The sequence below is a fragment of the Podarcis cretensis genome (genome assembly GCF_951804945.1).
Source record: "Podarcis cretensis genome assembly, chromosome: 4".
Classification (NCBI taxonomy): domain Eukaryota; kingdom Metazoa; phylum Chordata; class Lepidosauria; order Squamata; family Lacertidae; genus Podarcis; species Podarcis cretensis.
The window spans coordinates 49,133,418-49,150,426 of NC_137173.1; the positions used below are offsets into that span (position 1 = coordinate 49,133,418).

The window sequence follows — 17,009 nt, forward strand, 5'->3', positions numbered from 1 at the left end:
GAATCTTTGATACAAAAAACACTATATCTTGCCATTTTCTGTCTACTAACCTGGTGTTGTCAAAGGACTTGTACCAAATGTTCTGAAGTCTTCAAAGCAAAAAACAAAGAAAATTGGGGGAGGGGACAGAAAATTATTTATAAAGCAAATGTTCCTTCCATTCATATTATAAGCTTGATAGTACAATCCTATGCAGTAATCCCCACTGAGTTCAATGAGACTTACTCCCAAGTAAATGAGCACAGTATTGTAGCCTTATGCAACAATGAAGAAAATGATGTGAGCAGTATATTACTTTGGTTGTTGCACTTCATCAATGACTTTGTCTAGATTTCTTTTAATATTAGATTATATGCTTTGTATTTACTAACCTGATGTTGAACCAGGCAGAGGACCTTCTCAGTAGTGGAATTCACCCTGTGGAATGCCCTCCCATCAGATGTCAAGGAAATAAACAACTATTTAACTTTTAGAAGGCATTTGAATGCAGCCCTGTATATGGAAGTTTTTTTTTTATGTTTTATGCTTTGTTGTGTATTTAAGAATTTGTTGAGAGTTGCCCAGAGTGGCTGGAGAATAATAATAATAATAATAATAATAATAATAATAATAATAATAATAATAATACATGTCAGAATGATATTGGAAAGTGTGGGAGTATATTGTTTAGCCATTGGAGATCATCAATTATTTTTCACAGATTTTCCTTTTAATTAGGCTGATATAACCTTTAGAACATATTAACTAAATGAATTGAAATTATGTTTGTTTTCATTCACTTGCTTTTGGTGTTAGCTTCTGTGTTGGACCCATCTCTGCTATTTATTCTTGTTAAAACTGAATGTTGTTGTTTTATAAACTAACTCCTCAGTGTCTCTCTATCCCTGCTTTATTCAAACCTCAGTCATTGTTTAAAATCTCCATTGCCCTCAGTGTCTCTTCGCCTTTGCTTTACTCAAAATTTCTTTCATTGTTTAAAACTACTATTTCCCCCCTCTCAGTGGAGAAACTTTCACACAGAGAGAAACTCTTCTCCCCTTCCTTGCCTCAGCAATACCTTCCCTTAACCACTCAAAGTCATTTATTACAGACATGAGCGTGCCTTTTCCTTCCTGCCCCTTCCTCCTTTCTATGTCCCGGCCTTTAGAGCCTTGGGAAACAGCCAATAAAAAGAGTCTGATGATGGACTAATGCAAATATAGTATACGAGAGAGAATTTTTTTTCCTAACCATCCATTAGGAAAAAATAACAAGTAGGAAATAAGAAAATCACTCCAACAATCTAATTCAGCCACTTACACACTGGTCTCACAGCTAAGACTGGAAGAGAATGGCCACTCTCATAAAGGACTATGTTTCTTTATTTCAATACCCCTACCCTAAAGTACGGGACGCAGGTGGCGCTGTGGGTTAAAGCCTCAGCGCCTAGGGCTTGCCGATCGAAAGGTCAGCGGTTCGAATCCCTGTGGCGGGGTGCGCTCCCGCTGCTCGGTCTCAGCGCCTGCCAACCTAGCAGTTCGAAAGCACCTCCGGGTGCAAGTAGATAAATAGGGACCGCTTACCAGCGGGAAGGTAAATGGCGTTTCCGTGTGCGGCTCTGGCTCGCCAGAGCAGCGATGTCACGCTGGCCACGTGACCCGGAAGTGTCTCCGGACAGCGCTGGCCCCTGGCCTCTTAAGTGAGATGGGCGCACAACCCCAGAGTCTGTCAAGACTGGCCCGTGCGGGCAGGGGTACCTTTACCTTTACCTTACCCTAAAGTACTGTTACTAGAGCTGCTTTGAAAAATAATTTGCTGTGATTTCAGAATGAGAGATCCCCCACCTCTCTACCCAATTCCTTTTTTTCTACATCTTATCCCCTCTCAAGCTCTAGTTGTTTGTCCAATCAGCTGGGTTTCATTTCTCAGAAAATGCTATATGATTTCTACTTGTATTTACTAACCTGATGTTGTCAGTGGACTGTTTGTGCTAAACAATCCTGAATCTGCAAAGCCAAAACAAAACTGAATATTATTTCAGAAAAGGAAAGGAAAAACAAAAGAATAAAGTGCCATTATTTTTTTGGAAAAGAACAAGGAGAAAGAGTTGGGTTGGAGACTCCCTGCTCCAATTTAACATGCCTTGTTAATTGCACGGCCCAACTTGGGAATGCGAGAATTTGCCCTGATTTTACCCTGAGTCACCCCTACCAATTAAATATAAGGTCTAGCCAGTAAGGCTGATGCTAATTAGATGACTGTGCAACGAACAGCTGCATTTTCAATTAGTGGTTTCCATAACAATGAATTCCAGTTTGGACTTCAATTTCTGAATCTAAAACACACTAGGTATGAAATATTTGCACAGAATATAACCTCTCAAGTGCAAGCTATTTTCAAATGATAGTTTTACTATGTGCCAAACTTAGAAGGAATGGCTACGGAGGGGTGGGCAGCACTTGTGGCCTGTCGCGTGCTCTCCCCATGCCTGGGATGCGAAATTCCTTTTGGTGCGGCTAGCCACTTAGTCCTCCCCTGGTCAGCTGTTTTGGATGATGGAATAAAGGCCTTCTGCATGCATTTCACTCATCTCAGTCACCCCAATGCAAAGCAGGTGTAATTTCAGGGGGCTAAGGGCAAGTCTCTGCCCAGAAGCCAAGTGTGGGGCAAATGGGCCATAGAGCTTCCAGCAGCAGACAAGGATGGGCCCCATCAGTGGACCTGCATCTTGTCATGGTCCAAATCCCAGGCATGACCGTGCTTACGCTTCATCCCTCCCATCAGGTGGCTGATAATAGAGATACACCCAATGCCTGAGTCAAAACCTAACCTATATCTGTAATCAATAAAGTTGTGGCCAATTTTTAATTCCAGACTGTTTTCTTGTCAAGTTTGTTCCATCATACCATTGCTATTTGCTTCACCCTTCAAAGTTGGGGGCTCTGCAAGTGGGTCCACAATTGATATTGTATATGTAATATCCTGTACTAATTTTTTTTTACATTATTAGATGCAAACTATTAAATACTACTGAAGACAGAATACCAGATGTTGAGTGCCAAATAACAAATGCCAAATACTGAACAGTTTTCTAGTCCTGTCACTATGGAGATGGATTTGGGGGTTGCTAATTTGGGGTGGGAAAGCAAATAAATTGGGACACCAAATGTCCCTATTATATTATATTGTGGATATTCACCCCATTTGGAAACTTTCCCATCCTCTCTCACATCTTCAATGTACACAGTGCCTGAATTCCACTTCTGACTCATCTTACTGCACCTCACAAATTCAGTCATTTCTTTGTTTTAAGTCAGCCTTGTTGTGGCTGTTGTAGGTAAATACTTTAGGATGAGGAGTGCTGCTGACTCTTATCGACACATAAAGACTTGTTGGCAGAAGCAGGGGTACTTTCGAGAAGATGCCACTGTTGAATCAGGCATGAATGGATGGTAGTTGAAATAATAGCACAATGCAATGTTTCAAAAGGAAATAATGATTACCTGTTATTTCTATGCTGTTCACATCAATGCTGAGAGTCTGCAGAAGATCACTTTTATTTCTTTCAATGCCCAATGCAAGTTCATTCTTTATAGTTACACCAGGCACCCATTGTAGAAAGGAAAGGTTGAATAGTACCATAATGCTGCCATTTCTGCCAAAGAACAACAACAAAACAAAATTAAAGTCTGCGAAAAACTTTTTTGTTTAGATAAATTCAAATGTAATACATACATTTTTTTAATATATGAAAACTGTTTATTTCATTGATACTTTGATAATTTTATTGTCTACTGTTTTTCTCACTGCTTTGATGACCAAGGGGGATCATGGAAGTTTAGGCAGTGGGCCAGAAATGGTGCACATTTCAAACTCCAGATCAGGAAATAGTAAAAAAAAGGTCATCTCCCCCCCCCCTTAAAATGTCACCACACCAAAACGACATATAATCCTTGTTTATATAGTGCTATAATGAAAATGCAAGATCTGAAATAAGGGAGAGGAGATCTTGAAAAATATATTTTTGTAAGAGACTGCAAAATACATGGGTGTTGACTCTGAAAGCAAAAGGGAGGGAGGGAAGGGTGAAAAGAGGCCTGTAAATGAATCTGGTGAATAAGTGTGTGTGCATTCAATCAGGCTAAACAAATTAAAAAGAATCTAGTGGCATATTTTAGAATATACCCCTCATAAGTGGGGAGAGTGAACATGACCTAAAATGCTTCTATCCTTTGCCATTTAATCTGAGTATTGGGATTTTTGACAACATTAGTTTACCCAGTGGAAGTTTCTGCTTGGTTTCCTTCATTTTCTTTACTCTCAATATAGATGTCTCTACTTGTAGCAATATCTGGACTGGCGATGATGTGTGACTCTATAATAATGCTTACTGAAGTGAAGAAAGTTTTCTCGTGGTTAAAAATCAGCAGTGACCTTTCTTATTTCAAAGAATTCCTGCCAGCAGACTGTCACTGATACAGCTGTGCTTTGGGGTAAGAGGTGATTAATCCTATCATGGAGCAAAGGAGAGGCTGAGGCAATGTAGTGAAAGATTCTTCCCTTTAATTTCTTAAATGATTCTAACAACCTCTAGGCCATGCTGAGTAAACAAAAGCTTTTGATGTTATCTTTGTGACTCATCTGATTTCCAGGGATGAAACAAGAAATCGGATTGCCCTGAAGGATAGGGCAAACACTTTTCTTAGGAAAGCTGCACAAGGATACACTCTTTGAATCAAAGTAACAATTGAAGTTGGTCAGCATGCAAACAATGCATGCTCTTGTTGTCTAGAAGTTAGGGCTATGCTGGTAAGTTTAGACCCTGAATTTCTGAAGTTGTGCCTCCTCCTTTATTGCCCTGCCCAGTTGTAAGGTTGTGGGGAGGATCTATTCACAGAACCATCACTAAATGAAGCCTATAGGTAGGGCTTCTTGGCAGTAGCCTCTAAGTTGTGAAATGGATTTCTCCAGTTGCACCTTGCACCAGCTTTCATAAGCAGGTGAAGATACACTATTTTTGCTCAGGCTTTTGGAGCAGTGTGGTGAAGTGATGCTTTTAGTTCAGTGGTTCTCTGACTTTCTTCTCTGGGCCACACTTTCAGAATAATTTTTTTTCTTGTGCCACACAGCATTCTTTTATTGATAAGAAGCAACTGCTAATGGTGCTTGAGTTATAACACAGAACACAGCTGCTTTGTAATATGATTGTGGCACATCTAGAAAGTGTAAAACAATGCAGCTACATAAGAACATGAATCATTCTCAGAATATAAAACTGATTGTTCTTGAATCTTCCTACCACACTTGCCATCCTCTCCACCACACAATTTGAGAACCACTGTTTTAACCAATTCCACCTTCTCTGTGGTGTTGATGTGCTTGCTGCTTGTACCGTATATTTACTGTGATTCTAAGGCACAATCTTTTATGGCTTATATCTAATACAGCACATAGAAGCTATCCTGTGAGTGCAAGGATTTTTGCCTGAACAATAGGACTTTCCCTTTTCTCCTCCTCCATCAGGTACCCTGCACCTTCTCCAAAGCTACTCTAGAGGGTTGGAGGAAATCCCAGAACAGATTTAGAGATGTGTGGTCAGGGGGAAGGGGGGGCGGAAGTCCCATTGCAGAAGCAGAAACCCTTGCGCTATTGGGAAGGTTACTTGGTGCTTCATAGGATTCAAGCCAATATTTTTACATTTTATCCAGCATGTCCTGGTACCCTTGGCAGAGGGGCAGAGAAAAAGAAAACAGTGGGTGGGTAAACTGAACCCCACATCCCAGAGAAAGCCAAGGCTTATAGGTCAAGTGGAGAGTTATTCATCAACATTCAGGGATCCTTTTTCAGTGTTGAGTTGAGCAATCATTGCCTGTGTATGCTTGAGCATACATGTTGGCACTTTATCAAATGTAATCGATATGTGGAAGTGTTCATGCAGCCTAAAGCTTCATTGACAATCTGAATTACAGTGGGGTTAGATGTTCAAAAGATCTTAATTGATACTGCTTTGGTTACTAAAAACATTTATGTTGTATTTGGTTTCATTTTATTTCTCAGATTGCAAGCCAAAAGGTTCTGGTTTTACTTAATTTGAGTATAACTTGACAGCAAATGTTATTAAACTTGGGAATGGTGATTCTGTGCTTCATTAACATTGTCAAAGGCACCAGCCAGCTGCTGTATTTAGCAAAGGGAAAATGTGTCTTATTTCTTGACAGATCTGCTGGAGAACTGATTAGAATGGCAGTCAGATATGCTATGAGGAAATGCACAGAGTAACAAAAATCTCGGAAAAATCAAAGAAACTCTCAGAAGAAATAAGCAACAGACGTTCTATAGCAGCACAGTTCCCTAGGCCTTGCTAGAAGTGCTATTATACAAGTCATGAAAGAAACTAAATGAACAAATCCAGGTCTTAGGACCCACTGCTAAATTTGGAAGGTGTTGGGAGAGCTAGCATGCTCCTCCCCACATCACCATTCCTGTCACCCTCACCTTGTGGAAGGTATTTGTATGATATGGGCAGAATCCTGTATCTGTAAGGTTCCATGTGCCTTATGGAATCATATGAAAACTCAGGATTGTAAACCACATTGTGATGTGTGGGTAGGGTTCCATGGATACAGGAGACTGCTTGCTTCACACAAGAACTTCCAGAAGTTGAGATTTACAAAAATGAGGCAGGGTGGAGCTAGGATGCTTGTTTCTGCTACCCCATCTCAAATGTTTAATACCACATCGTCTTTAGTGGGCTAAAGAGAAGCATGAAGAGGAATATAATATGCTGTATTATTATCAAAATAATTTAGCCTCCATTCCTGCACACATTTGCATATATTTCAATCTGTATGATTTTAGCAGTATTTAGTGTACATAAAACTGCAAACCCCCCCCCTTTTTTTGGGAAAAAAAATACCTCACCTGAATTGCAATATTTTACAGTCCTTGTAGTCATTTTGAAGTTCACTTGACTGGAATATATCATCCACCTAGATAGGAAAGGATGACATAAAATGTTTCAGCTATCTAGAGGGGGAAGGATGACAGGCAATTATGACAAAATATTTCAGTCAGTGCCTATATGCAAATTTATGAACTTTCAAGTGAGGTATAGCTCTGTAAAAAAATAAATAAATCTGGAAGGTTCTGAGGGTGGAGATAGAGAGAGAGAGAGAAAGACTGAGAATAAGATCCACAAGTCCAACAAAGCTGTATAGGACCAGGTAAGAATATTGTTCTTGACTAGGCATCAAGCTTCAATTTTTTCCGAACTCCTGGTGCTCGACAGTTGCACATGTGTAAGCATGGAGGCTTCTAGACACAGACTTAATATTGTAATTGGATCAATCAGTTATCATAAATGGGTCATTGGGACCAGGGTTTTTATTTAAATCAAATTTTCCACAGAAAGGGTAAATCTGGATTAAATGAAGAAAAAGTGTAAAAACACTCAAGGAAGATACAGCACCAGGGAGAGGTGTGGCATGGGGAGAATCCTATGGGATAGACAGGGAGACCCGGAGGGCTGCATTTGATTCCTGGGCATGAGATTTCCTATCTCTGCTTTAAACTTGGACACACTGCTGAACATCACCACAATTTGGCATTGGAAGGCATTCAGATATTGATGCCAATGGCAGTTTTCCTTCTGTGCTAAATAGCATCTTTCAGGGTATAGGGGTGTTTTTGTCCAGACCATAGCATCAGTTCCCTCCCTACAAGCCCATGGTGGCTACTTTAATGATAGAAAACAGCCACATAATGCCATGTTCATGTACATCATTAGATAATAAACATCACACCAGTCGATTCCAATTAAGTTTCTTTTTCTCCCCTTCCTGCAGGCCTCAACCATGAATCTTCTCTGGAGGGTCCCAAACTCTCTGAAGCAGATCAGAGGTGGGCTGCAGGAGGGAGAGGATGAAGGGTAAATTTCATTTCCACAAATGGCTACCACAACTGGATGTCTCCCACTACTGATATCTGCATGTAAATGGCAGAGAACTTGGATAGATTTAAAACTGAAAGACAATATAGAGGAACCTGTGAAAACTAATCAATTGCAATTTGGTAAAGAATGTATTGGTTGATACTTACCATTTGCTGAACATCAAAGGCAAGAGCTTTAAAGGCTGTTGATGATTTATCTTGCAAAGCCGGACTGAAAGATGCTCCTGACAGTATGGTGAATTTGCCCTGGGCTGTAGTTCTGCTCACATCTGATATAATTAAAGGAGATATATATCAGCAAGGATACACTTCTCTCATTTTATTTAGAGCTGTCCTTTGCACTTTCTGTGAATTCCAAAATGGAACCACAACATCAAGGAGGAATGAGTGACAAACCTTATGTTATGCTTATAAGTTTCCTCACAGTTTTGAAGTAAATCTCTGACAATGGGTTTGGTGTAAATACCCAACCTTGCAGAGGCAGACCTTGGGATCTCAAATTTCGGCAGCTTTTGGGCAATGCCAAAATTCTACACCCTTCACATGTCACATTCTGTTCGAAATAATAGTTGCAGTGTCCCCTGTGGCTCTGCTGAGGTTCAGCTACCACTGCAGTCAAACTCCCTTAAATCCACCTCTGGACATAATGCTTTCTTTTATATAGTTACACTTCTACTGCACAGGAATGTTGGAAATTTCCTGCAGCAACACACACACACACACACACACACACACACACACACACACACACACGGTGGTTGGCATCAGCTATGGAAGTTGTGTCACTTCTGTCTAAGGAAGGGACAATGGCTAAGCAGCCAATTTTATCCCATACAGGAAATCATGCTGAGGAAATTGAATACTTTCAGGGTATTATAAGAACTAAGGATTAATGCTATTTCCTTTGGGCATGAAATAGATACAATTCTCTGATGTACCACTTTGAAAGAGGCTGCTTTGATTTGACACAGATATGTCTGACCTTTTCTGTCAGAACTCATGTATTGCTTTGGTGAATGTAGAGAATACCTTCCTACAGTCATTTTGATCTTTCAGATTGGTAATCTTATAAAATAAAGTTCATTTCAGTCATTTGAGATCTAAAAATAGCACATTAAATATTTAAATTATTTAATCCAGCCTAAGATATTTTTTTTCCAGTTCTGAAAAACAGCAAGGTTTGAAAAGCAATCTCTTAAATAAATCCAATGTTCCTCGTGTTGTCCCTTTAAATGCAGCTTAATTTGTTCATAGAGCAATGCCTCTGCTTCATGTTCCTGGTTGTCACTAGCAGATGCAAAGAGACTGACATCATGTGGTTGGGCACAACACTGTTAGTGAACTATGTTATCTTTTTGATGTTGTGAGTTGCCCTAAGCATGTTTTATTTTCAAAGGTGGCATACAAGTAAATGATGGTGATGATCAATCTCCCATGAAAATATAACTTCTGGTGACAGTTCTGTGGCAAATTTAACATGATCTCCAAATGTAACATGAGACTGGGACTCAAAGTGTTGAATTAAAAGGTAAAGGTAAAGGACCCCTGACAATTAAATCCAGTCACAGATGACTCTGGGGTTGCAGTGCTCATCTCACTTTACATGCCAAGGGAGCCAGCATTTGTCCACAGACAGTTTTTCCAGGTTATGTGGCCAGAATGACTAAGCTGCTTCTGGTGCAATGGAACACCCGACACCAGAGCAGTGCATGGAAATGCCGTTTACCTTCCCTACCTATTTATCTACTTTCACTTTGACGTGCTTTTGAACTGCTAGGTAGGCATGAGCTGGGGCAGAGCAATGGGAGCTCACCCCGTTGTGGGATTCGAACCAATGCGTCCTAACCAAGTGTTGAATTAAAGGTAAAGGTAAAGGTACCCCTGCCCATACGGGCCAGTCTTGACAGACTCGGGGGTTGTGCGCCCATCTCACTCAAGAGGCCAGGGGCCAGCGCTGTCCGGAGACACTTCCGGGTCACGTGGCCAGCGTGACATCGCTGCTCTGGCGAGCCAGAGCCGCACACGGAAACGCCGTTTACCTTCCCGCTGGTAAGCGGTCCCTATTTATCTACTTGCACCCGGAGGTGCTTTTGAACTGCTAGGTTGGCAGGCGCTGGGACCGAGCAGCGGGAGCGCACCCCGCCGCAGGGATTCGAACCGCCGACCTTTCGATCGGCAAGTCCTAGGCGCTGAGGCTTTAACCCACAGCGCCACCTGTGTCCTAGTGTTGAATGACTTATTAGTAAAATGTACCACAGGGGTACTGTCATATTAGAAACACTTAGCACTTTGCAGAATGTGGTGCCAAACATGCTTCAACAAAAGAACTTATTTTTCCTTCATCTATCTTTTTGTTCAATGCACTGTAACATTCCATTGATTTAAGCAAGTGCCCTATAGCTCATACAATCAATTCTCAAAATTGTAAATTAAAGGAATTCACACAAAAGGCTAAGTACAAAAGCAACTTTCATATCAACTTTAAAGTCACCCTGTTCTATTCTGTCATTAACTCAGTGAACATATGCTTTAGTATTTAAATTATGGTCTAAGGGTTCACTACTGTTATGTATAATGATTCTTTTTCAAAGCAGCAGTACATCTGCCTAGCATCAAACATGACAAATAATTAAAGTAACATGAGCAGTTGACTTCAGAACTCAAGGTTGAAGCCTACCTCCTTACCTTGTTCAGCTGGTTTACTTTCGAACCACAAAAGTGTTAATAATCCAATGCAGATGCATAATGATACTGTAAACAGAGCAGCAAACAAAATTTCATAGCTGGTAAGAGGAATGCAGTTTTTCTTTGATCTTTTTATCAGGTTCATTTCAGGATGGAAAATGGTGACAAATTAAGGATTGCCACCTGATGCATGTAAGAATAACAAGAACAATGATCTGCTTGAGCAGATATTTATATACCGATGGTGATTAGAAACTAATTGCAACTTTAATCTTCATTTACACTCAGTCATTTCAGCCCAGGTTTCTCTGTCATCCAGTGTAATGATATGTCCTCAAGAACATATACATAGTATGAAAATGTAACTCCTGTTTAGAAAGATAATATTTTTGAACATAGCGTATGTAAACAAAACACCCAAGGTTATAAATGTTAATTGTCAACTTTACATTATTATTCCACCATTTATCTGTCACCAGTGAAATTAATGTGACATTCTATATTGCTACTAGGCTAGAGGTATTGGAAGCCTTGTGTCAATTTACCTTTGCACCAACAAGATATGAAATCAAAGTTCTAAACTGCTAGAAACAGTGGCAGTCAGCTTGGAAAGGTCCATTCACATTCAAACCACTTATCTTCAAACCACACACACAGTTGCACAGGGTTTGCTGAAGAGATACCATCACCTAACACGAGTTTTTTAAATGATCCTCCATTCCTGTATAAAGATAGGGATAAGTAAAACCATCATTTTTTTTCCTGATTATGCTATTTTTTATGAGTTCACCCATTAGTCTATCCCATCCCATTTCTACATGTGACGTTCACATGGGCAGAGAAATCTGAATGGGGAGGGAATGCAGGCAGCTTTTCCATTTCTCCTTCATTCTGGGAGCTTTACAACAATTTCCTTTCCATTTAGTTCATCAGAGTGAGCCTGAGGCCACTGGGGCTGGGGTGTGGGAAGCATAAAAAATGACAACAGTCATACCTCGAGTTACGAATGCTGCGGGTTGCGTGTTTTCAGGTTGTAGACCGCGCCGAACACGGAAGTACTAGAACGGGTTACTTCCGGGTTTCGGCACTCGTACATGCGCAGAAACACAAAATGACTTCACATGCATGCGCAGAAGCGCCAAATCGCATCATGGGCATGCTCAGACGCAGTCCTTCAGACTGTGAACGCTGCGGGTTGCGAACGAGCCTCCAACATGGATCACATTTGCAACCCAAGGTATGACTGTATTGGGATTGAAATGGCCACATCTTTATTGATTACAGATGTAAGTAGGCTTTGGCAGAGGTGTTGGGCATGCACCCCGAATCAATGAGCCCAACTGCTGGCTGATTACTTCGCCAGGGTTAATTTTTACTTCATCAGAGTTTAGAATCCCCCCATGACACACATCAAATAGGGAGATCCCTCCATGGTCATGTGGGAAGTTCTATGGCACTTGCTGCAGCTTCTGGACCAGATACAAGGACAGACCCACATAAAGTTTGTTACGGTAATCAAGTCATGAGGTTTCCACTGTGGTCAGACTGCTGTGGTGCAGGTACTGTTGCAGCTGGAGTACCAGTCAGAATTATTAAAAAGCACTTCTGGCCACAAAAGTCACTTGGGCCTTTAGTGACAGAGATTGGTTAAGGAATAAACCCAGAACAAGTAATTGACCCATCTCTTGGACACAGGAATCACCCACCCTCCAGACCTCCATTTTTCTGGGATTCAAGCTCAGTTTATTAACCCGCAGTATTAACACTACTGTATCCAGACCAAAACTCCCATCAACACCAGGTTGGAGAGAAATAGCTTTTAAAGGGAAAGCTCACATTTTATAATGCTATAATTCCTAATCCAAACCCTAGTGCATGTTCTTTCTTCCACTAAAGAAAGTGTGACGGCCTACTCCATCTTTTTTTCTTTTCCAAAACTCTTGAGCTCCTGCAATCAAAGAAAGAGCCATATTAGAAATCAGAGGGAATTGTGCCAGGTACATAAATTACCGTATTTTTCGCCCTATAGGACACACTTTTTCCCCTCCAAAAATGAAGGGGAAATGTGTGTGCGTCCTATGAGAGCCAGTGTGGTGTAGTGGTTAAGAGCAGTAGACTCATAATCTGGTGAACCGGGTTCGATTCCCTGCTCCTCCACATGCAGCTGCTGGGTGACCTTGGGCCAGTCACACTTCTGTGAAGTCTCTTAGCCCCACTCACCTCACAGAGTGTTTGTTGTGGGGGAGGAAGGGAAAGGAGATTGTTAGCCGCTTTGAGACTCCTTTGGGTAGTGATAAAGCGGGATATCAAATCCAAACTCTTCTTCTTCTTCTCTTCTATGGGGTGAATGCAGGCTTTCGCTGAAGCCTGGAGAGCGAGAGGGGTCGGTGCACACTGACCCCTCTCGCTCTCCAGGCTTCGCGCAGCTCTCCGCAAGCCATGGGAGCCCAGCGCTTGGCTCCCACCTGCTTGCGGAGAGTTGCCTGCATGCTGAAGCCTGCGCGCGCTGAGCTCAGCACCTCCAGGCTTCACGGACCTCTCAGCAAGCAGCGGGAGCCGGCGCTGGGCTCCCACGGCTTGCAAAGAGCTCCCTGTTCTGGGGGCTGGGGTGAGGGGAAGCTCGGGCTTCCCCTGCCCCAGCCCCGCACCTGGGGAAAAAAATAATTCCCCCCCTTTATTTCCCCCCCAAAAAAACTAGGTGCACCTTATGGGACGGTGCGTCCTATAGGGCGAAAAATACGGTAATCTTTTAAGGGGAGATAGGAGGCCAAAATTTTCTTGCTTTAGAAAACTGCCCAAATGGCAAGATTTTGTATGCAAAAGAATGCTGCCCTCTGTAGAATTACATTAGCAGGGGTTGCTGTTATTTTTTATTACGGAAATTCAGCAGTAAGATGTAGTTCAATAAGACTGTCAGAACCATTACACAATGAAAAGTTGGGAGCTGCAAAGAATATGCAGGAGGGGGTGAGACATGTTAGGGTGAATTAGGCCTTGAGGAAAGGTATCATCTGAGTAAAAAACCTTATCAGAGGTCTTATACGTTGTGAAAATACACCCTCCAAGCTTCTATCACCCACATTATTTTAAATGGCAAAGCAGAAAGTTCCTCACACTGGAAAAAAAATACTTTTACTGTAAATCTTTATTTTCATATTGATCATTGATATTGCTCCATCCAGCAATACTACTACTACACTACTACTTCCAATAATTTATTTATACCCCACCCATCTGGGTGGGTTTCCCCAGCCACTCTGGGTGGCTCCCAACAGAATTAATGGTGATGGTGATGATAATAATGCGACAAAACATCAGTCATTAAAAACTTCCCTAAACAAGGCTGCCTTCTAAAAGTCAGATAGTTGTTTATTTCCTTGACATCTGATGGGAGGGCATTCTATAGGGTGGGCGCAACTACTGAGAAGGCCCTCTGCCTAATAAATATTCACACAACACAGTATATATTTTTTCCTTTGCTTCCCAGCATTGAAAGAAAATCATTTCCAATGTTCCATTCTAAGTCAAGGGAATCTCCATCCTACAGTAACTTCAAAAATAATGACAGTTATGGTAGAAACATGTTCCAGGGAATCCATCCTAATTCAGTTAAGACAAGCATACAGGTCCTGTTAGCTAGGGATGATGGGAACTGTAGTCCCAAACATCTGGAGGGCCGGAGTTTGCTTATGCCTGAGTTAAGAAATAAAAATAGTGGTAATGTTCAGCTTTTATTGGTGTTGAAATAATTTATATAGATATTCTATCAGGTATCCACAACAGGAGCAGGCTTTGATTAAGGCAATCCACAAAACTATGGGAAATTTCCCAGCATTACCACCCTCTTAAATTCAGTATTTCACACAACAGGCTGACATAGAGCACATTTCAAGGGGGCCACTAGGGGGCGCATTGGAAGATGGCCGACAATACCATCTCTCCAACCCACACAGGGTAATTAAGAAGCTGTTATGGGAGTAGGCAGCCTCCCTTGTTGCCCCAAGGAAATGGGGAACACTGCCTTTGCCTGCTGTGCCCATAAATCACCCCCTAATTTGAAAGAAGGGGGTGAGGGCCCTAGGCAGAATGCCCCCATGTGGACCTCGGCTCTCCTGGACGCTGTCTCTGTTCGCGCACTAGCTGCAGCAATTTGGAATAATTAATTACAAAAGAAGCAAATGCACATATTTCAAGTGAAGAAGGGGAGTAAAGTCTGCTAATTTAAGTGACCTCTGTGAAAGAAGACGACGGGTTGGAGAAACAGGAATATTTTACGATGAAGATACACCAAAGGCTGGGTATGTTGACAACGGGACTGAATGGGGGGGGGACCTTTTTTACTTTCCTTCTATATGATTTACAAGAACCCCTCCTCATTAGAATCGTTGGTTGAACTGACCCAAGCAGGATGATTAAGGTCTGTGTGGAGATAAACTTTAACCAAAAGTATGCTTTATGGAGATCGAGAAGCAATAAGAGCTTTTGGAATGGCGCAGCAATCAATTTGGAGTCGCCATCTTGCCAAAGGATTTATAGCCGAGAGAAGGAATGGACTTGTTTTCAGACTGCATTCCTGGTGAATCTCCTCAGAGGTTTTGAGAAAGGAGGCAGACTGGTGAAGATTAATGACGCTAAGACTGTTTTGATGTATGGAAGTGATGTTACATGGAAAACGTCTGGATATGGCTACTGGATAAAAAATAATAATATCCACACAGGATTACAAACTGTCTAACCAGCTTGTGGAGACTATCAGAGGTCACAAAGAGAAAGGAAAAATATATGAAAATAACAACAAGAGATGTGGAAAAACAAGAAGAAAGGACTGGATAGTACTGTGAACATCAAAAGGTTAGATTTGTGGACATTAAAACAGCAGTAAGAAGCAAGAAGTTGATTGAATCCCCTTCAGAATTTGAAATATGGGTACCCCCAACAAAAATTTAAAATTCAGCTGTGTAATTTGGAATTTATGTAATTTGGTTTGATTTGATGTGATTGGTCGGTTAACAAAAAAAATTCTTTAAAAAAATAAAAATACATAGAGCACATTTCAGGGCCTAAGAAGGAAATATAGTCTACCAGAAAAAACCCCCAGTCATTATAACTTTGAAAAGGTTACTTCCATCAGTTCATGCAGGTTACAGGTTAGACATATTAAACCTCTCCCTTCCTTTGAATGAATAAATTTTAGAATACAACTTTGAGTGCAATCTGCAGTCTCCTGTGCTGTGCAGATCACAAACAGGAAGTTCAGGAATGGGCAGCACTTTATTTTGGCGATGTTTGTCCATCATTACTCTTCCTAAGAAGCTTCCAGTTTCTGATTTGAAATATTGTGATATTGTTAACTGTTTAGAGCAACCTCAACTTAATAAATAGCGCAAAACATGGTACCTGACACCATTAAGATTTTTGTATATGTTCAAAACATCCACAGCTCAATGCTGAGCAGTCTGTGGTGAGGTGGGTTCATTTTCTCTCATGTGGTGGGACTGCAAAAAAGTTAAACATTTTTGGGATTCTATTTTTGCAGAAATAAATAATAATAATAACAAGAACAGCAATAACTGCAATACCAGAATTGGCATTATTAAATGTGTATATGGGAACAAACCGAGTGTTGCTTGCTAACAAGAAACCAATTGGTTTTCTTCTCATGGTAGCTAGGATATTAACAGCCCAACACTGAAAAGCTCAAAAGTTCTTACTCTGGATCGTTGGTACAATAAAGTATGGGACGTATCCTTGATAGAAAAGCTATCTAAGCAACTATACCTGGTGAAGGGACAGAATAAATACCTGAACTTACCTTTCATGTGAATGGACTCCTCTCCAATGATATCTGTTTTCTTCCATGTTGCCACTTACAAAATAAATGGTTATATTAATTTATCTTCCAGGTTATGTGCATGTTTATGTTCTTGTTTTCTCACACTATCTGTTTCATCAGGAATTAATTGAAAACCTCAATAAACATTGTTTTTATTTTGTAATTTCTTTTTAGCGTTTCATAGGAGACAACCAGCCTCTGTGTCAACTACCGTTAAATGTCTGTTACATGCAGAAGGGCTGCCATCCTCTCAGGCACTGTTTTGTTAAGTGCTTTTCATAAACCTTGTCAGTGTCAAACTGGCCAGAAGTCTTGATGGTTTCTTTTCTGAGAAATGTTTTACATATCTGAATCCCCACAGATTCATGTTTCGATGAAGTTTATGTTGGCTCAGCAGTATCTGCAGTTTCTTTGAGATTTACAGTCTCATTGTGCTGTTTTTATTTTCTCCTTTTAATCATGACTACACAAGCAAAAGAAGTTGCTGACACAGAATGGGAAAGCATAGTGTGTGTTTTTTGTGTTTTTTTAAGAAGAAGAATCCCTTTAATTCCAGATCTAT

The 17,009-nt window shown here is 40.9% G+C and overlaps 1 protein-coding gene across 3 annotated transcripts in view; it reads right to left on the reverse strand.

Moving 5' to 3' along the window:
• The window catches only part of TMPRSS15 (transmembrane serine protease 15), a 63,667-nt gene extending 52,867 nt beyond the window's left edge, over positions 1-10,800 (reverse strand). Inside the window, exons 1-6 of one of the 3 annotated variants that reach the window (XM_079972026.1) lie at positions 10,615-10,800; positions 8,077-8,198; positions 6,901-6,968; positions 3,483-3,634; positions 1,944-1,985; positions 51-89 (exon numbers count right to left, since the gene is read on the reverse strand). In XM_079972026.1, coding sequence (XP_079828152.1) covers positions 51-89; positions 1,944-1,985; positions 3,483-3,634; positions 6,901-6,968; positions 8,077-8,198; positions 10,615-10,759 — 568 coding nt within the window. In that variant the 5' untranslated portion in view covers positions 10,760-10,800. The remainder of the gene's footprint in view (positions 1-50; positions 90-1,943; positions 1,986-3,482; positions 3,635-6,900; positions 6,969-8,076; positions 8,199-10,614) is intronic. The other 2 variants (XM_079972024.1, XM_079972025.1) reach the window with 2 other exon arrangements.
• Positions 10,801-17,009: the final 6,209 nt, after the last annotated feature.